The sequence below is a fragment of the Xiphophorus maculatus genome, chromosome 21 (assembly GCF_002775205.1).
Source record: "Xiphophorus maculatus strain JP 163 A chromosome 21, X_maculatus-5.0-male, whole genome shotgun sequence".
Lineage (NCBI taxonomy): Eukaryota > Metazoa > Chordata > Actinopteri > Cyprinodontiformes > Poeciliidae > Xiphophorus > Xiphophorus maculatus.
In genome coordinates, this window is record NC_036463.1 from 16,726,413 (window position 1) to 16,747,857 (window position 21,445).

Genomic DNA, 21,445 nt, shown 5'->3' on the forward strand with positions numbered 1-21,445 from the left:
TCATTCCAGCTGTACTTTGTATTCTGAAGGCGAGGAGGCATTCTGCCAGACACAAAGTTGTCCCGACACAGATTAAGCGAGGTGTTTTAATTTGATCAAACGGACCCTTTGCAAACAGTTCATCTCCGGTGTCAGATCAAAGGATACAAAGTGCCTCAGTATTAATGCCCAGCAGAGGAACAAGAAGAAGAAAAGGGACAGTGATTGGTCGCTCCTCGTTCAATCAGTCAGACTTCAGGAAATGAGCCACATGTCTTGTTTAAAATTGCGAGAATAGTGTGAAGTAGAGAGCAAACCCACATGTCCCTCCCTTAAATAAAAGGGGTGTTTTAAACCAGTTATTACTAAAATGGTTTTCATAGAAAAACATAAGACGTAGCCACTGTAAACTAAACGTTGCCTTACCTTTAACTGGGGCATCCTGACTTGACTTTTATTTGTTTCTACCTGCAAACTGCATTCACTGATATCTGTCCTCACCGACGGTGAAATACCATCTGTGCTACAAAGAGCAAATGAGCTCCGATTGGCCACTGAACTGTAAGATTGCAATCCGGTGGCCAGCGGACGAACATCTGTTCAACCACAAGGCAGAAACAGAGTAAAATATGATAAGCTAACAGTTTGTCTGCTTTTTTCCCCCCCTGCTGCTTCTCTGGCTTGATGTAGCGATAACACCATAAGGTGAGGCACCTCTTGTGTGTCAGTGTGTGTATGCAGAGAGGCGTTAAATGTGTCTAACTTCAATAAATTGTGTGCTATCGTTTTGGGGTCAATATGTCCTACCCTGGATTGGACTTTACTCTTGCCAGCTTGCACAGCTTGGCAAAAATCAACAAAATGTGTGTTGAGTTTTGACTCGTGGTTCCTGCACCTCCATCCTGCAGGTGGATGAAGAGGCCCAGGTGTGGGGTTCCCGACGAGATCAGCGGCGCATCCAGATTCAGCGTCAGGAAACGACGATACGCCCTCACTGGCCAGAAGTGGCAACATAAACATATCACATACAGGTGGGTGGGTTTGGATTTCTTGAGGTGACGTAGAATAAATCTAGCTTTTGTTTGCTCCTTTGTCTTTTTGTTTCTTTCCTTCCCCAAAGTCAGAACCGGCATTTTCCATTTTGTCCTATGGTGATCCAATGAGTCTCTCACGAGAGAGACACTGATCTAAACTTTGTGCCAATTTCTCTGAATTTTGTCAAGCTTTTACCTCTTGACCTGTCCTGTTTCTCTTTTAGAACTATAACAAAGAAAGATATTTATATTATGTGTTTATATTTATGCTATCTGCTGATGTCTTGCTCTCTCTCAAAGCCCAAGTGAACCTCCCACATGAATTCACATGATGTAGAAAATACAGTTTTCTTTTACATCTGTATTTTATTCTGCAAGCTAAAAATTAGTCAGTAATGTATCACAAGCTGATTTCTCGCTAATTCTCAATCTCTAACCATAACCTGTTTGATTTTTAAACTGAATGTCTTTGGAGAAATAAAAGTGGACATTTTCTGCTTAGTACTTTTAGTAAAGATATCAAGTTTTAACTTTTTGACACGTTGCTTATGACCACTCACTAAATGATCTTTGCATCATAAGCCTTATACTGCACCAATCCCATATTAATCTCTGTATGGGTCCCGATATTTAAAAAGTACTACGTTGGGTTTCTGTGACTATGTACCCAATCCATTACAGCATATCTATGCACTCTAAATCTATACTTTGTGCTCTTAGCGACATCACGCTTTGTTATTTATTCTACATGATATTTAGAACTCCTAATTGCACTTTCTAAACCATTTGAAAGGTTTGCTGCAGTTTATTTTTGCATGTTTGAGAAAGGTAGTAAACCTGTTGTTTTTGTGGGTTTCAGTTTCGGTGCTATATATTTTACATTGGCTGTTGTGCTCCTAATTGCACTGACCAAACAAATTAAAGTTGTTGTTTTTACACTTTTGACCAAGCTTTAGAAGGGCTTGGTCACAAATGTAAATAAGTGTGTTGTACTGATGCAAAGTTACGAAATATATTTGTAATTCATTACATTTATATCTGTGTTTAAAAAAAAGAAAGAAACATTTTAAGTCAATTCATTGCAGATTTTCCGTATCGGATCGGTATCGGCCGATACTGAATCTCAGATATCGGTAACTATGAAGTGAAAAAATAAGGGAATTGGTGCATCCCTACTTGTAAGGCAAACTGTAAAAGCCTTTGTAACGTGTGTTTCCGTCAAATGCCACTGTGAAATCCTCCAACTTATGTATCAAAGGAGCGCCAGCCAGACAGAACTGACAGCGATTTGAACTCATAATATACAGAACGGAGGGTCAGCTAAAGTTTGAGTTCGCGTAATGCCAAAAAGCCGTGTCGTTAGGACGTCAATCTGTCAAAGAGCCAGCTTTATCCCTGCCCGGCCCTAAAACCAAGACAGGAAAGCAGTCTGCACGACAAATCTCCAACCATAGAGCTCATCTCCAGTGTCATAACTCAGAAACGCCCCCTCCTCTCTGAAATCCAGCTCCATGAGCAGTAATGTATAGAACAGCATGGGTGTAAAATATTGCTGTTTTGATTTAGTGAGGGCAGCAGCTCATATTTTATAATATTTTTCTGCTGCTAGAGGGTCTCTTACCCCCAGCTCCATGCTTCATCTAATAATCCTCCACAATTGATCTTTGTTTTGTCATTTTTCTTTCTTCTCCACCTCGGAGATCACTGAATAGGCGGTATTGCACACTCAATCTAATCTGTGCATCACAACCTACAGCCCGAGTGGAACTTTACATCACAGTTGGCACAACTGCCCGCGTTTTTTTTCTCTTCTTTTTTTTTTCCTTGAGACTCAGCTGGGACCGGGTTTAAAATTAGTCCGGCGAACGAGCGGCACATCTGCGTGGGCGCCCAAATGAAAGGAAGCAAATGAGCGAGGCTTGATGAAGAGCGGAGGAGTGTAAAAATGAGGAGGGAGGAAAGCGTGGAGGAGAAGCAGCTGCAGAAAGAAAGGCATTTAGGAGAGGAAGGATGAGGAGGAAATCCTGGTGGCCAAAGAGGCCAAAGAGGGCTCTCTGAAGCCGAAGAGTTATGTAATAAGTTTGAAGGATCTTTAATCTGCGAGGCTGCACGTACGTCCGCTGGTGTGCTGCTGCTGTACGCGGACGTAAGTCGGTCACCGGACGTGCCTGCAGCTGCTCTTTTTTTTTTTATCTCCAATTGGTGCAGCAGATTCATCTTCCAATTCCTTTAATCTCTTTAAAGTTCCAGAATCTCACTTTGGAAAAATCTTCCTAATCATAATAAATCTCCTGCTACAGTGCCTAGTGAAAGCATTCGTGCCCTTAAAATTTTGCGATGTTGTCATATAACCACAGCTTTCAACGTATTTTGTGGGGGATTTAATTTGATTGATCAACACCAAGTAGAGACGCATCGAAGCTCAGATGGTAGGGCTGAAATTATTAAACGTGTTAATTGCAATGAATCAATTAATAAAATCATCAAATAATTTAGTGATTGATTAATCATTAAACTGGACAATACAGACTCAAAAAAGGCCATTTACAAGAAGAACATTTGATAAATGGCCAGATGTAAAAAAAAACAATTTGCATTTAAGATAAAAAGAAAATACAAAAGCTGGTAGTAGCTTCACCTGGTTCAAATTCAATAAAAACAAAAATGTCAGATTAAACATCATTTGCTGTTCAAATATTAACTGGAAAATCAAAGTAATAGTCAACAGATAGTCCTGAAACATACTGATTTTGATTTCTGTTTTTTCCAAGTCTGGACAAGAAAGGAAAAGGAAAATTAGGTTATGAACGACAAATCATAACCTAATTTTAATTAATGGGAATTAATTATTTTGTTCCCAGACTTCATTTTATATGTTTTATGTTGAGTCCTTCCTTCCTATTTCTGTTTTTTCTTTTTCAGGATACTTAAAGCCTCCTTCCCACTGTCATAAATTCATAGTGAACTTAAGTAAACAACCAAATACCGTGGAAAGTTAATTCTGGAAAAGTACGGATTTATGTCATGAAAGGATTGAAGAAGAATACCCCAAAAGGATTTTCCAGCCGTATCGGTAGCAAAAAAAGTGGCGCCACAAAGTCTTGGCTCCATGCGACTAAATTTAAATGCGTGCCACAGTTTTTGAATCATGAATTGTCGATCATTTTTGAAAACCGTGTTTTGTTTTGTGTCTGCCTTCAAGATGAAAGGCTATGTGGTGTTGCTTTCTCACATAAAAGATATGTACAACACGTTGACGTTTGTGGTTGTAATGCTGCAAGATGTGAAAAAAGTTCAGTTGGTGTCTGCACTTTTGTAATGTTAAACATGGCTGTTTTTAATCGACTTGTCACCTGTTTTTATGTTTTTCTCTTCTTTTTGTTGATAATCTTCTAACAAAAATTAACAAAAAGTCGGAACAAAGGAATATATTAGACCCCGCTAAGATACTCCCCATGTTGATGGTTGCATGGAAGCAATTTTCCTTCATATAGTCTCCCCTCCCAAAACTTCCCTCTTGCTGTTTCCGACTCTTAGGCTTAAAATAATCTTAAATAACATTGCTGGCATTTGGAAAGCATAACAAATGCATGATCGCCCCAGGTGTGTGCCAGTTTCTACGCAGCCACATACAGTAGTCTCTGTGTGGAGGCACTAATTAGCTTTGGCCTCCCCACTGCTCTCCCTGCGTGCAGGTGCTATTACAGCACATGTGTTGCATCCGGAAGCATCACCGTGGCGTTTTAATATCCTTTATGGGCCCGACAGAGTCTGGGAATCTTCTCATTTATTGTTGCACAGCTTCTCTTTGCTTGTTGTTCTCTCTTTATCTGCCGTGCCCTTATGGAAGGACGAGCACGCAGCGAGTTGGGTTACCGACTCAAATAAAATCAGCTTTTTTTTTATATCTGCAAGGGTCTGCAGTTGCTGTTGCTGTTAAGGCTCTTAAACATAGCAAGTCATGTGTTTGTGGAGAGAACCAAGGTGCTAAAAAAGAAGAGCTTTTCTTTAATTTCATCTCGGAAAACGCTTTTGTACGTTTTACCAAGTCTGTCGCAGTCAGGTGGTGTCGGTTTGGAGAGCATTTCATGTACTCATCACACTTGTGTATCTGTTTGCTTGAAGATCCCCCATTAAAAGACAAAGTGGACATTTGTTCGGAGTCCCCATGTGGTCTGAATCAGGCGGGGATGATTTGCGGCTGCTCTAACCAGCAAACACGTGTGCCAGTGGAGTTTAAGATGCTTGTCTTGGCCCTTTTCATTTAGCACTTTTGCAGTTTTTGGTGATTATTTCATCGCTAATAATCAGTCATGCGCCTATGTATATCTGACAGGGTGATTTTTTTTTTTTTCGTCCATGCCTGAACAAAATGATCTTAAAAGTCCCTCAGGCTTAAATTAGTTTGATCCTGGGAGTTTAGCAAAGGTTGACATATGAGCTTTTTATAATTATTTAATGATTGAGTTATAATTCATAGTAAATATAAAGCTACCAAGAGAAATATTCTGTGTTGGGTTGCATCTGTTGTCATGGGGACCTGGTAGCGCATAGCTATTGTCAATAATCAAGAAAAAGACGCGCAGTTTTGTTTTCAATCAGCTGATCACCAACCCGGCCTGACCAAGCTCAAAACTTGTCAATTCAACCCAGTCTGCGTTGTTGCTGCCATATCACAGAATTCCTGACTGAATGCCAACATTACCAACTTACACTTAAGTTTTGCTGTGGAAAAAAAATCCAGTGGCCTTGTTCTCTGTAATCACTCTAAAAACGATGCCAAAGAAGCGGAAGTGTGTGTCCTGTCCTGGATGACAGCGGTGATAACCTCAGGCTGGTGAATAACACACCTGCACCCATGAATGACGTCTGTATCGAGATGACTCAGTATGCATACAGGCACTGCTGCAGCCCCATTGTCTAGTTATGCTAAACCTTAACTTTAATGTCTTGATGGCATTTCTTAAACTATAAATATGAAACATCCCATTTAAGTACGTAGTCAGGAGACAATGATTCTTTCCTTTGTATATTCTCTAATATGTAATGTGTAATCATGCAAATAATTAAATGTCTGAGTTAATGTTTGCTTTCTTGAGATCATTTGTAAGTTAAGAAAAGCAGAAGCATCTGATTTCAGATATCTTCTCACTGGTTTGGAAGAAGACAGAAACAACAGAGTACAGATTTTAGTAACTGTAACTGTATATTTGTCTTTTCTTTTTTTGCATTTGAATATTTACCTAAGCATTTGTTTGATGACGTGAGGACATTTCCATGGTAGTGTACCCGTTTTGAAAGATGAATATTCTAAATAAGCTTATCATTCGGATGTAGCAATTAGGGCATTTTCAGAGGACAGTGCCGTTGAGTCATCCCCATGCTTTTTCAAGTTAATAATCAGCCTTAAAATATCCCTATTTAGAGATGGAGCCAAGAGGAGAGCGTCAGCTAACATGAATTGCAAATGCTCAGCATGTAAATGTGCCTTCCAGCGGTAGACAAAGACTTCCTGATAATATTTACTGCCATCATGGGAAATGACAGCTTGACAGGCAAACATAGACACTGCGAAGAGTTGGAAAGAAAAAATGGGAACAAAAGCAAGGAGGTGGCACAGTGTACACAAAGAAGAGATGTGGGAAGGAAAGAGAAAAACGGCGAGATCTTGAATAAACTCGAAAGGCTGTAACGTGAAGACTATGGTGGGAGAAAGCATCTGGCACAGCGCTGTTTAGCTGATCACTTTATTATACCCTCTGTGCTTGTCGGCTGAACATCAGCCACCCTGCTTTCTCCAGTCGTTCGCCATGTGATAGGCACAAACCAGGCCTGTGATCTAAACCACGACTATCCATACATCCTTGGAGGAAGAAAAAAAAACCCCTCAATTTAATAGAGTATGACCCTAGGATATTTTTGCAGCGAATAAACTGGTGAGAACTTTTTCCTGATTGCCTAAACCAGACCGGAGCTCTCAGCAGGCAGTGGGCTGTTGATAATCCTTAATTAGAAAATAAATTCCAGTGGCAGGAAATTGTCTCGTTCTTAGCACACCTGCAGCAACTCAAAGCCGGCAGGGGAGAGCTCAGCTGTGTTCTTTCACAAATCGCTCCATTTAGCTCTCTGCTGGCGAGCCGGATGAGCGTAAAATAGCACCAAGCCGGGATAACGACAGTACTTATTTATTTATTTTTAGATTCTTCTGAATCATGAGATGAAGTTGAAGTACAGGGCATTGAGAAGCACCGGTGTTCTTTCTTGGTCCTCGTCCGATGATAAAGTGTTAGAAATGGGCATTGTAGCTTTGAGTAAAAGCTAGTGCTGTCAATCGATTAAAAAATATTAATTCCGCTCTAGCGCTGTGATTAATCGTGATTAATCACTAAGTTCAACTTTGTAAGTTTGAAATGCGAAAATGCACGTTTTCAAAAAAATATTTAAGGAAATGTTTTATTGTCTCAGTTTTTTTGGTATTCATATTCAGGAAGGTTTAGCAGAAGTCATTTTGTTTTTACATCATCTTTTCTCTTTCACTTGTGTTTGCGACTTTGCATTGTTGACTACTGTACAAGGCCATGCTGAAGACCGTTACAGGAAGTAACCCTCCGTAAGAGAGAGGCTTTTATGTCAAGACAGATATTGTGATCAAACTGCATTATGTAAGATTAATGCATTAAACTTTTTGGATTAATTGCATTCATTAACACGTCAAAGTTGACAGCCCTTGGTTGCGGTATTTTTGTATTGATGTATTTTTTTTTATTCTCATGGGACATAATTGGCATTTTTCTTTCAGTTTCTTCAAAATGACTTTAAAACCAGGACATACCTTAGTGCTGGTACCATCCCATCACTTAGAAGAGGTTAATTTCAGTAACTTAGCCCAGTGAAAGCATGACTCTAACATTGTAGTGTCTCTCTGCTAACCTCTTGGGTTTTCATTTCATGTCTTGGCAGCATAAAGAACGTGACACCCAAAGTGGGCGCCGACGAGACCCACGACGCCATTCGGCGAGCCTTCGACGTGTGGCAGAGCGTGACACCGCTGCGCTTCGAGGCCGTGCCCTACAGCGAGCTGGAGAGGACCAAGAAAGACGTGGACATCACCATCATCTTTGCTTCGGGTTTCCATGGCGACAGCTCCCCTTTTGATGGAGAGGGAGGCTTTCTTGCCCATGCTTACTTTCCGGGGCCTGGAATAGGGGGTGACACGCACTTTGACTCTGATGAACCGTGGACGCTGGGAAACCCCAACCATGACGGTAGGCAGTGTTGAATTTCATTTACATCAAATAATTCGCCTTCATAATTCATACAAAATGATTATTGTATATCACAATATTTTCAAAAATATGTACATTTAGAAATAGGATCCATTGACTGAAACATTACGTTGGATCTGCCCTCACCTGAGTACGGCTAGTTTTTACAAACATTATCACATTATGTGGAGATAACGATACCTTATCGTTTGGAATGTGTCACGGCTGGAGGAAATCTCAAAGTTAGCTTTTTTTGTTTAACATGTTCAATCAAGCTCCAAGAAAACAAGGGAGAGCAAGATTTCCAGCACATAACAGGCAGGCTGAATTTACTATAGCAAATGGGTTTTATGTTATTCCTTTGTTTCAACCTTCGTCTGCCTGTAACATTTTGGAATCTCAGAGTTAAGGCAAAAAGAAGAAACACTTTTTTATGGGAAAAAAAACCACCTGGAAACTGCTGGATAACTCATGCTAGCTGACATAACCCTGCTAATTGCTAATTTGAGATGCTCTTAATGTAAAAAAATGAATGACCACTCAAGCTGAAAGTTTTTAAAAAAAGTGTTTTTAATGTCTTATTGCAACTTATATTTGAATAAAAAGACAATTGTGAAAGATGGAAATATGAAAAAAAAACTGACAAATGTATCGCTGTTCAGAAATCCAGTTTTGTGTGGTCTGATTGCTCCCACGGGGCTTGAAGCTTTGTTGTATTGCTTGATGTTGTTGCAGGGGGTAGATCTGCTGCTGAACTTTGGTTGCGGCGGTCTGCTTTTTTGAGGCACTTCCTCTGCTGACCTAAACTTATGACCTCTCACTGTATGCTGACCTCAAACCTCTGCCCTGACCAACTGTTTGTCTTCAGAGCATTTCAGCTTGTCAGGGAGTCTTAGCAGAGGTCTAGATAGCAAGTTGAGCAGCTTGTTGCGATTTGAACTCCATCAGATCTCAGCGTCAGTGTGTGAATCTATGCAAACTGTGTCACATCACCCTCTGAAATGTGTTATTCACTCAAAAGCACAAGAACATACAATGTTTAATGTATCATATTTATTTTAAAGTTCAATCTCTTTCAGATTTTAAAAACAGTTTATTTCTAATTATGTCTTTGGATTCAGTGCGACATTATGGGAGTCAGCCAGTCCAGAGGCAAGGGAAGGGGACGCATGATCGCTACCGAATGAAAACTGTGACAGAGCTGTCAGTCATAAGGAGACAGGGACAGAAGTTGAAAAGGAAAAAAAAAACAGATGAGTTGACTAGAAGAAAGCAGCAGGGATAACAGAGAGTGTAAGAGATGATGAGAGACAATGGCAGAGTATCTCTAGACAAATATTGGAGCTTGAAGAGCTCGCAGGAGAGACAGCCGGAGAGGGGAAGACTGAGCGAGCTGCATAGCGGGGAGTAAAAATATTTGAGGAGGAGAGCAGAGATGAGAGGGGAGCTGTTGAATACAAGGTAGTGGAATTAGAAGTGAGGAACTTGACAGAATTTTAAACACGGGGCTAGATGTTTATGCGAGGATTTTAAATGGATTGATCACACCGACGGATATCAGTTGAGCACATTAATGTTGCAAATAAAGCCAATGCGGTAGGGCCCAATCTTATTTCACCAATAGCTCAAACAGTATGTTAATGTCACTAAGCACCAATGTCCTGTCCAGACTCCAAAGAAGAAGAAAAGTAGAACCTACCTCATTTACCAGAGGTGCAATTCAGACCATTAAGGTAAAGATGACTCACAATCAACACACAGCAAGTAAAGTCATCCCACTTACTGAGCATCGGACCAGAACCAAACAGGGGGAGTTCAGTGTATTCCCTGACAATTGCTCCTCAAAACTATCCATTCTGGTCTCCGACTACTCAACTTCTCGAAGTTGGGTGGTCAGAGCAAGACAACATTGCTGTCCCTACAAACGAAATATGACCAATCACACCATGGTTGTGAATGCAAAGTCGGGCGAAAGGTTCGCCAGAAGGGCCAAACGACATGAAGCAGAGAACAAAATGACGTGATTTTCATCACCCAACTACGACAATAACAACCTTAACTCTTTAGCATATGAGATGATGTAAGTTAGCAAGCTAAGTGCAATGTTGAAGGCTTTACAGCCATAGCGCTATTTATAAAACGTAATTTGATGGCTGTTAGTCCATGTTTTGTTCTGTGACAAACAAGCTTTAACCTCAAAGTAAAAAGGGAGTTGCTTCTAATTTCAGCCAAAGCAAAGCTCACACACCATACAAAGTGTATTATATTGCTTTCAGTGCTGTGGATGTCTTTTAGGAAGGAGAAGCAGCAGCAATTGTCGAGAGTTAAGATTCACTCCCTGCATTCCTTTCAGTGCAATCCAACAAACACACAGTCAACCTCTCTTCCAGCCTTCCTATGCAATATTAATACAGAGCTGCTACAGCCTACTCTCTTGTGAAAACATCCCATAATGCATGCAGTTTTGCTATGCCTGGCCTCCATTGCCAAATGCGAACATGCTCTTGCTCTATCTTCACTGTTCACTGTTGCATATAGTCATTTTCCTAGTAACCAGCGTTGCATAGAGAAGCTGATTATAACAGGGTTTCATGTGCCAGGAATCTGATACAGATATTAGGTTTTACTGCTAGATTTCTTTTCTTTTTTTTTGGCATTGCAGTAGTAGTTTTCCAGCTACCAGGTTTCCATTCAACCACCTTTAGCTTTTGCTCGCTTAATTATTTAAAACTTTACATGTAAGATTTTGCTTTTGTGTTTAGATTTATAAAAACCTAAAATAATAGTGATGAATAAATCAACAATATAGAATGTAGGGGTACGGGATGTTCACTCAAACACTTCATTTATAATACAACAAACATCAAATTCCCAAGAAGTGTATGAGTGTGTGATATTAATTGGAATTAATGAATGAAACATCAACACTATTCCAGCTATTATCCTTATATAGAGATGCATTCTTGCTCCCTATTTAAAACTGTGATTAAAGCTAATCATAGAGTGGTATTACCGCACCAAAAGCAGCTCTGCAATTTGCATACTGAAAACTGAACAGAGGAAGTAATAATTAGTGATTGGGCTTCGCAATCAAAGCACTTAACATTCCAGCCGTATTTACTCGCTCACGCAATCTTACACACAAACACACACACACGCATTCTGTATTTCTTCCTTTATACTGTAATTTATAGAAATGCTCCTCTGTTGTCCACTCTCAGGCTGCAGAACAGATGAAGGAAAGCGCTTGGCTCAACGCCCAAGGCCAAGGACGCTTTGATATGAAGTTAAAGATCAAAGTGCCTTCAGGTTGGACAGCCTCTGCATCAGCTTATGCTTAAGGCTTATGCTTAAATATGCAGGGTAATTTAGAAAATATGTCAAACTCAAAGTTGTGTAAGAATGAAGATTAGTTAGCTTTTTGTATACCTTGCAGTAGGCAGTGACTGGTAACCAGAGCAGAGGTTTACCACACTTTTAAAAAAGGGAAGGTTTTAAAATAGCCAAAAGTTCACACCATGATGTTTCTATGATGCAAAGTTTTTTTTTATGAAGATGTCAACAAAAGGGCCAATGTGACTGAAGGTTTCTGCAGCTGTAGAGAAAATATAAAGATCAATAGGTCACTAAGCCCATTTAGCTTCTTTTTTGCACCTGCAAAGATACCATTACTCGCCCATGGACCTAAACTGATGTCTTTCACTTAAATGTTCTTTGTAGTTCAGTTATTTTTATATATGACAAAGTTAAATGTCAGAAAATTCTTGAATAACGGCAATCATTTAATTTAATGCCATATTACATTACCCTGTACGGCGGTCTGTTATTTTGGGTTCTGATCCTCTAGAGCACAGGTGTCAACTCCAGTCCTCGAGGGCCGCTGTCCTGCAGTTTTTAGATGTGTCACAGGTACAAAACGTTGGAATGAAATGGCTTAATTACCTCCTCCTTGTGTAGATCAGGTCTGCAGAACCTTAAAGACCTAATTATTCTATTCAGGTGGTGCAGCAGAGGCACATCTAAAAGTTGCAGGAAAGCGGCCCCTGAGGACTGGAGTTTGAGACCCAGTCCTCTAGAAGTTATCACCCCTGATCGGATTTATGTAAATAATTTAGTCATTCTGATAATAGATTTGTTGGACTTTTAAAACCCCATGTCCTTACAGTAACCTATTTTCGAAACATATAAAGATATTTTGAATTGTCAGTTGCCAAACATTCGCCAAGCAGGTTCAAGTTTAGACATTATCTCTATAAACCATTCATTGTAGAGATAGCACCATTTTTACACAAAAAAGGATAGAAAAATTATCAATACCACAAAGTTCAAGGTTTCCCCCAGAAAACTTGCTAAGCCTGGTGGTTGGGTGCTGGGCCGTCATTCATCCAGCAGCCCGTCGTGTTTTTGAGTTAAAAAATGTTCAAAGTTGACAGGAAATTTGAAAATGTCACTTGATAATTATGTATTATTGAAAGATTGGAAGATTAACACCTGAACACCAACTATAAAATGTTAAAAAATGCAAACATTTTAAAAAGACTTAAATATATAAGCAATGGTTAGTCATGTGGGGGCACAGGTAAAGCCTGGTGGCCTGCCAGGCTTATAAAACACTGAGGGAAACCCTGAAGTTATACATTGGCAATATTTCAAAGTGACCAATACTTCACTAGAGTCTGCCAGGCCTTCCAAAGTGTTGTTGGAGTCATATAACATCATTCAGAATATTACAGAAACTACTTTGAGTTGGTGGTTGTCAAAACAGGTATGAAACTTTAAATGCACAAAATCACAAAAATGACCAGTTAGTTAACAGTTTGGATAATACACGACGTCCCCTCCCCCATCTGTTGCTGAACTTCAGGCACTTCTGCCTCATTCAAGAGAAAGACAAACATGTCTGTTTGTGAGTATTTCCAGTCACGGAACATATGCACTGTCAAAGTGTGGAAACTTAGAGACTTAGACTCTTATTAAGGAAGCTTTAATGTTTCAGAACTTTACAGACAAGTGATAAACAGCACTCACATTAAGCAGGCAACTACAACATACGGCTACAGCCGACAGAGTTGTTAAGCTTCAAAATTTCTACCAACCGCATAAGTAATTATTTTACATTCTAAAAATAAATATATTTCCTGCTTTTAGATGTTTTTCATGATAACTCTGTTTCATCCCATGCTCCCCCTCTGTCAAGATGGGAGCTCTGTAGGCAACAGCTGGGTGTGATGTAATTTTAGCTCAGAGCAGCACACAGTCTCTGTCTCTCCCTCATGTTCCTTTCAATCTCGTTTCCCTCGGTTTTTTTTTTTTTTTTTACTATTTTGTTGGGGTTTTTTTTTTGTTTTTTTTTAGATACACACTGGATGAGTTGCTGTCCAGCAAACCTCCCCCCATGTCTGTCTTTCCTAATCCCATGTGCTCTGTTGTCAACAAGGATCAGTCGGCATGGTGTCCGTTGCCAACGTCGCGTCGTAGATGCTGTGCTTGATTGTGATGTCACTAGTGCACACTAGAGGATTATTTCCTGTCTGCGCGGAGATAAACAAGTGCACGCCCATCCGAGAGCGCTGTTTTCTCTGCACCTTCATTCACGCTGAGGCATTTTGAGGATAGGGGATTAAGCCAAACTTACATGCAAAGGGATTTTTAGCACACAGCACAGGATGATGCGTGTAGTTATTAGGATTAACTAATGGCTTTCTCAGAGACTTGGATATGCCGAGCAACAGAAACCGCCTGCTGCACGTGCAGAGGATAAAGGCACCAAAAACGGCAATGGCAGAGAAGCGCTCCGATCAAAGAAAATTGCATTTCTATGCATGTTTTTCTCGAGCTTTACGTAATTGCAAATTAAATATTTTGGGTGATTTTACAGGGAAATGATTAAATGAGAACATGCTCGGCAGATTAATTAATAATGAGTACCAGCTGTAGTCTTTTGATGCATGTAAACATAACATAGCTGCTGCTGAGCATCTGTCAAGACTCTACTTCCAGCAATTCATCAGCTGTGTCGGCTAATAACATCTTATTAGATTTAAAGGACCATTTACTTTTTTTTTTGTAACTGCAACAGTGGCATTATATGTGTGTGTGTGTGTGTCAGGGCTGAGAAAAGAACTAAACACTCCAAGGAGCTGAACCCAACATTCAGTCAGCCGTGTGTGTTTTCTTCCCCGCTTTACGCTGATTGCTCTCATCTATGCTGCTTGTGTGTGTGTAGGGGGTCTGGGAGTCAAGAGTCATGGGTGACAGCCGACTTCATGATCACATCACTCATGCCAAACTGCATCCTCAGACCCCTTTATGTGTGTGAAAGCAGACTAGTAAAGAGTTTTTGCTACAAAGATTTTCAGACGTCTTTTCTTCATGACGGCTCGCTGATGAAGTTTCAGCTTCTGCTTCCTGCCTTTTTGCTTGCATGCTAAAAAGATTGAATGAACTTTTGGTGTGAGTTTGCAATCAGGAGAAGAGGCTTTACATGATCAGTACATACAGCACATGAAGAAAGATTTCCTGTAGTTAATTTACGAATCACTGTTAGCATCTCATTACACCGTGAGCATGTTTTAATATAGTAGCGTGAATCATTTTCTATGTAACAATTACAGCAAAACAGGTTTGTGAAAGAAGGAGATGTGTTACTTGTGCTGCTACAAAAAACTGACACCAACAGAATCAGCATAGTGTCAGTGCAAAAGAATAGTTTAGAGCTTGATATCTTTTTATTATTATTATTATTTTGTATTTTTCAGCAGCTTTCTTTGAGGATTTTTTTTCACTAAGCAATTCAACCCAATTCATTTCAGTCAAACATGTCCAGATTATATCAAACTACTGTATATACAATCAATTAATTGAAAGTCCAATTCAGAAGAAACCAATTCATTTCAATTCAGTCTAATGATATCAGATTACGGAGCCATAAAGTTCTACATATTAATCCATACCAGAAACCAATCCTGGACTCTGTTTGAACGGCTATTTAGTGGTTAAGATCGCTGGAATACGTTGTATGAAAGAAAACAAAATGAACCCGGAGTTAATCCCAGCAACATCTCCAGGGAAAGAGGTATTAGACTTCCTAACATGCAAGATTTAATGAGTTAAATCTTTATATTGAACCCTGATTTATGAGTTGGAGGTTCGAAGAAAAGGCTTACATTTTTGGGGGTTTTCAGCCTCACCAGTAAGCTCAACAGTATCATTATCGCTTTATTGTTGTCTCCTTAGGGAAACTTTCCTTGCAGCAAGGTGAAAAAAACTACAAAAATCACACAACATTGGCAAAACAGTAAAACGTCTATGAAATACTCATCAATAAAACAGGCTAAATTATATAATTATGCCTGATTGCATTTAAAATGTATCTAATATCATAACATGTACAGTTTGATAACCATCTTAGCGATGGTGCCACAGATTAATTGTTTTATTTTTAGAAAATTTTACTTTGAAACATGTACATTTGTACATATGTACATATTTACACTGTACATATACTTCACAAAACACTGCTGCCCTGCACAGATGCTTTTTCTGCACTGATGAAAATTTAGTATCTCAGACTGGCGGCATTAGTTTAGCTAATATTTATTTAACATATTTATTGGGTGCTTACCCTTTTGGCCCAAAGTGGTCAGGAAATCCTGAATATATTGAGTTAGTGCAAGACTTGTTGATTGTCAAAATCTAATTGCGTTGAAAACTTCTTTCCTTTTAATTTTATTTAATAAAAACAAATTAGTCATAAAACATAGAGGTTTAAGTTATGAGTATTTTTTTTTCTTATACAGAAAGTAGTTTTATAAAAAAATTTTCGTCACTTGAAGTGTACTAAAAATTTTGTTCCGCCAGGCTGGAATAAAGCGCACGACATAGCAAACAAAATGCAACCTGGCTTCCTTTGTTAGCATTCACGCAATCAGCAAAAGCGACATCAAAAAAGATGCTCCCCGCAGCTTCTGAAGCTTTTCAGAACGCTGCGACTATTGCTTTTCGAGGCTCACAGTGGCATAGCTTTGAGGGATCAATAGATGGATGGATAAATGGAAGATTAAATGTACAGGCTACGATAAGGGGGAGAGATTTAATAGAGTAAGAGGATGGAGAATAATTGCTTGAAACATCACAGCATAAAAGAAATTGGGATGCTGAGGCGGAAGTGCTGGAGGGCAGAAAGGAGAGGATTGTGGAGGGATTTGGCGGGAACTGGGGATAAGGCAGAAACAAAGGACTGGAACTGGACATGGAGATGATTGGATTGTCCGTTTTTTTATTTATTAATGTTTTTTATTATTATTATTATTCCTGGTAGTCAGAAAAGATAAACAAGCCAGCACTGATCTGTGCAGCATCACAAGGTCATTGCTGCGCATGAGGTGCCCGTGTTTGTACGCGAAACCAAAGCAAATCATGCAGGAACAGATAAGCTGGTTTTTATTCCAACTTCCAGACTTTTTCTTTTTTTTTTAATTTACAGAAATAACTACGCACCAGAAAAAGAAATCATCATCACTTACATACTGTGACTACACACAAGCATCCGGGTTCACCCAAGGAGGTCATTTAAGACCTGGAAGGTCCTCCATCAGAGGAAACGATGTAGCATCCCATACACAGGAAATGAGAGATTTTTAAAAATATTTTTAACAGACTTTGTTATGTTCCTCACCCGCGCTTGCAAAATGAACCAGAGAGGTTAGGAAAGCAAGTATTCGCCATCTGGAGAAAAGGGAGAAAGGAATAATTTATGTTTCCAGGTAGCAGGATTGGACAGCAGAAGCTGGGTTGCCGGGGCACCAGACAAGAGTCGGGATTGGCCACGGCGAGGAGGCCGGAACAGCATCGACTTTCATCAGCTGATTGATTGATGGTCGCAGGAGGAAGCTCGTCTCCCCAGACGTCGATTGGCAGAACGGTTTATCATTGACGTCCGATCCCCTTACTAGATGGCGCATTGAAAGCAGCTGTCATTTCGGATGTTTTTTTTTTGTTTTTGTTTTTTTTCTTTTAGCCTCCCAACAATGAAAGGGATCAATTTTTGGCTTCTCAGCGGGGCACATATTCCTTGGAGTCAAGAAATAAAAAGAAATCAAGGAGAGGGACAGAGAGGAGTGCAGAGGAAATGAGAGATACTAGAGTACGGGAGAGTACAAGAGAGGAAAGATAAAGAGTTGTTGAGAAATAGAGGAGCATATGGTGTCCTTGCAGGTTTATTTTTAGTTTGCTTCTCCTACTGAGCGATGAAGAGGCAGCAGTGCTCTCTGTCTTTTCCTTCCTGTTTCTGTTTTTTTGTTATTCCTCACTCCGCCTTGCTTCACATCTTCTCCCCCAGCTTGGCGCCTTTAGATGGAATTACATTTGATTACATCAAATGTAATTCCATCTCAGCCATTTTTCAAAACTGTCGCAATTAAAACTTAAACAATCCAGATATGCAAATGCTGACCAGATTTGACCACCAAACAGCTAGAAAATGTATTTCTGTAAACTTGGTTATACTTGATTGATTGGCGGTGCATCCCACTACGTTAGAATGTCATTAAAAAGTTATGTTTCATGAATTTGTTTATTTATGTTTATTTTTTATTGATTTTATGGGTTACAGCCAATAAAAACTTCAAGTTTTGTTTTTCAAAAAAACAGAAAATTACTTTTTTAATTAAAAGAAATGTCAGCAACTGAAAAATATGTCCAACTGAACTGTATAGCCACTCAATCAATCAATCCCAAACCTTTAAATGAGCTTTACTTCACTACTGTTTCAAAGCTGCCTTTTCTTTTCCAAGCTTCCTTTTTCAATCCCACTGTTTTTTTTCTTCCACTTAACTTTCAATCAGGTAGTATTATGATTTTCTGAGAAACTAAATTTCTGATTTTCATTACTTATAATCTATATTCATCAGAAATAACGGCAACCTATGTATGAACTCCATATGCCTTGCACTAGTTAAACTGAATCAAATTAGTTTTTAAATTTTTTCACAACATATTGCATCATTTAGGAGCCAGTAACTTTGCGTTTTCATCCAGATGTCAGGATTGCAGCATGTTTTTCCAAGTGCTGGAAAGAATGCGTCTGTATGCTGTTTGGACGAAGCTTTAGGAAGTTGTCCGTGTCTAGGCAGAGAGGTTCCTCTGTCTGTGCATCGTCATGCATTCAGATTTGTTATCGATTCCTTTTTTTAGCCAACACGTCTGCAAATGAGTCCAGCTGGTGTTTGGGTTTTTCATTCCATTCCAGCAAGTAATGGTTCTTTTTTCAGGTGTAATTTGGGCCAAATAGTTGCATTCTTTCTGTGTTTTGTGACTGTCTATGGTTTTATGGTGTCAGGCCCTGTATTGTTACGCAGACATGGAGGAGGAAATAGCCTGCTAATGTGAAGTAGTCAACATTTTTGACTGACTAGATCCTTTTAAATATTGAGGAAATTTTTTGCTGAGCCTTAGAAATACTTGCAAAACTGAATCATATTTTAGTAAAGGGAAGCTTCCTTCAGTCTTGAGGCTTATTTCATTTTTATTTTTATTTTTTGCATTGGTAATTGTATTATATTGATGTTTTAACTTGGGAGTAGACAAAAAGTTGATCATTTATGCATTTTCTTTGCTATTAATGAGTTTTGGAGTCTTAGAAATTTGATTCTTGTTTTAATGTAATTTCCGCTGAAGGAAGAAAATTGTAAGCGTTTCATTAGATGAAGTTGCAAACCTCTAAAAGCTTTAAATTTGTTCAAGGGGAAAAACAAACTTGATTTTTACAGTGTTTTGTTGTTTTTTTTTATATATATAAAAGCATCACCACTAAAAATGTGAAATCCATTGTGTAGACCTTTCCTTATTTAATAATATAACTCTAAGCCACATCATCCATTGAGTCTTTTTTAGCTTAAAACAAATTTTCAGGGTCAGTTCAGACTATTCATTAGTAAAAATCAGCTTGTCATCTGTATTTTTCACATTACTTGACTTATTCTAGACTTTTTTAAATGTAAAATCACCAAAATATTTAAATGGGTAAATATAGTCAAGGAAAGAATTCCCACAAATTCATCTTGTAGTTCAGCAGTCCCTCGGCTTAATCACCTCTTTTGCAGAGGCAATAAATCCTCAATCTTTCCAGGTTATGGTGCTCAGAAAGATTCCCCTTTCGGCACAGATACAGTAAAGTTTTTTAATCTTCCTTATTACATTCTCCCTCTATCTTTGTCTCAATCTCCTCCGCTTTGGCTCCGGTTCTCTACCTCTCAGAGGATATGAACTCAGAGAATCAAATACTTTTCTTACTACGAGGGCGGATCCACATCTTTCAGTAAAAACACATGTATGGGCGTGACAGCATCCAGCATGGCAGCTGAAACAGAACTGATGGCTTAGTGACTGCAAGTAGAAGAGCTTGTGGGAGGAAAAAGGAGGCGAAATGGCTTGGAAAGCAGAGCGCACGCGTTTCAAGGGTACTGGAAGAACAGACTGCAGAGAGGGGACTTTATCTCTAAGGACACTTTGTGACAGTTGACATTGTATGATGTAGCATTGTTATTTGATACAATGTAGAAATACGAAATAGATTTCAAATGATGGTCAGGTGTATGTGGGGGGATATTTTCAACCAGTGATTGGTTCTGATCAACAAGATGAATATATCAAAACTAACTTTAACTGGCTCCCTGTAGCTCAGAGAATAGACTTTAAAATACTGTTGTTAGTTTATAAATCACTGAACGGCTTAGCATCACAGTACATTAAAGATCTGTTGTTGTTGCATCAATCTTCCAGACCCTTCAGGTCTTCTAGTTCTGGTTTGCTCTGCATCCCCAGAACCAGAACCAAACAAGGAGAAGCAGCTTTCAGCTTCTATGCACCACAAATCTGGAACAAACTTCCAGAAAACTGAAACACTGACTTCCTTTAAATCTCGACTAAAAACCCACTTGTTTAGAATTGTATTTGAAACGTAATCAATTACAAATTTAATGTTGGCACTTGACTTAATGTCATGTTTTGATTGTTGATTCTACGTTTCATGACTTTGTGTTTTTGTGTTTGTTATGAGGTAAAGCACTTTGAAATGCCTTGCTGCTGAAATGTGCTATACAAATAAAATTTTATTGATTGATTGATCAACTAAAGTGTAATTTGATGCACATTTTTCAGTTTAATCACAATTGGATAAAGGCTAGGGATTGTATAAAATTCTCAGAGTGAAAATAAAACAATATGTGCTGATCGTTTTTGTTCCCTCCAGATATTGAAATATAAAAACTTTAAGGGAACAAGTTTTTTTTTTAATTTGTGCAGGGGTCACGTTAAGTAAATATTTTCTGTTTTTTACAGGTTTTTTTTCTTTCATGGTGACAAAAAAGGCCATCTGTCATTTTGACAGACCAACATTCATGCAACTAACGATGCAGCTGCATAACTAGTTCAAAAGCAGCGTATTCTGTGGGATTTCCACCCACTGAAACCAGTGCAGAGGATTACAAAAACACCTGATCAAGAGTCTTCACTTGGAGAAATGTTCCCTGATTTCAAAACTTTGGTTGAAGTGTTGCTTGTAATTCCAGTCTGCTGTGTGGCAGCAGATAACGGGTAAAAATAGATTATGACGAGATTTTTTTCGTCAGTCTAAATGACAGACAACAGAAAAGCCTGGTGCAACACCTGTATTTGTGGAAAACATGTTTCTGCAAAACTAGGGTTTTAAAGCACAATATAACAATTATGTAAATTGATATTGCTGAGGAAATATTTATATCTTTGGTGGAACTTAACAATGGATACCTAAAGACGTTCTTTCTGGTAGGATTTCAGGTGAATAAATATATTTAGAAATAGAGTTTAATAACAGTCCCTCATCTATTCCCATCGTCCTTCTAGTCGAATTTACCGGAAACTGACGTTTTTTAACACCTTGTTTATCGCGGCTGCTTATATCTCCAGGAGTTACATAACCGCGTTTTCCGACTGCCGGTTTTGGAGAGACAAAATGGATTTAGATCATTGCTTTCACACTTTACCCCGCTGAAAACGAGATGAAGTGAGCAGAAACAAAAGCGAAGATATCACCATGCGCGCCCGCCCACCAGGCCGCCACTAGAAATAGATGGCCGCCCACTGGCAAGAGCATCAACTTTCCACGTGGGTGGCGGTCCTCTCTTCTGC

General features: G+C 39.1%; 1 protein-coding gene across 2 annotated transcripts in view; it reads left to right on the forward strand.

Annotated features, from left to right (window-relative positions):
* The window catches only part of mmp16 (matrix metallopeptidase 16), a 77,002-nt gene that overhangs the window by 19,837 nt on the left and 35,720 nt on the right, over positions 1-21,445 (forward strand). The window contains exons 3-5 of one of the 2 annotated variants that reach the window (XM_023326284.1): positions 670-684; positions 888-1,010; positions 7,974-8,278. In XM_023326284.1, coding sequence (XP_023182052.1) covers positions 670-684; positions 888-1,010; positions 7,974-8,278 — 443 coding nt within the window. The remainder of the gene's footprint in view (positions 1-669; positions 685-887; positions 1,011-7,973; positions 8,279-21,445) is intronic. The other variant, XM_023326285.1, reaches the window with a different exon arrangement.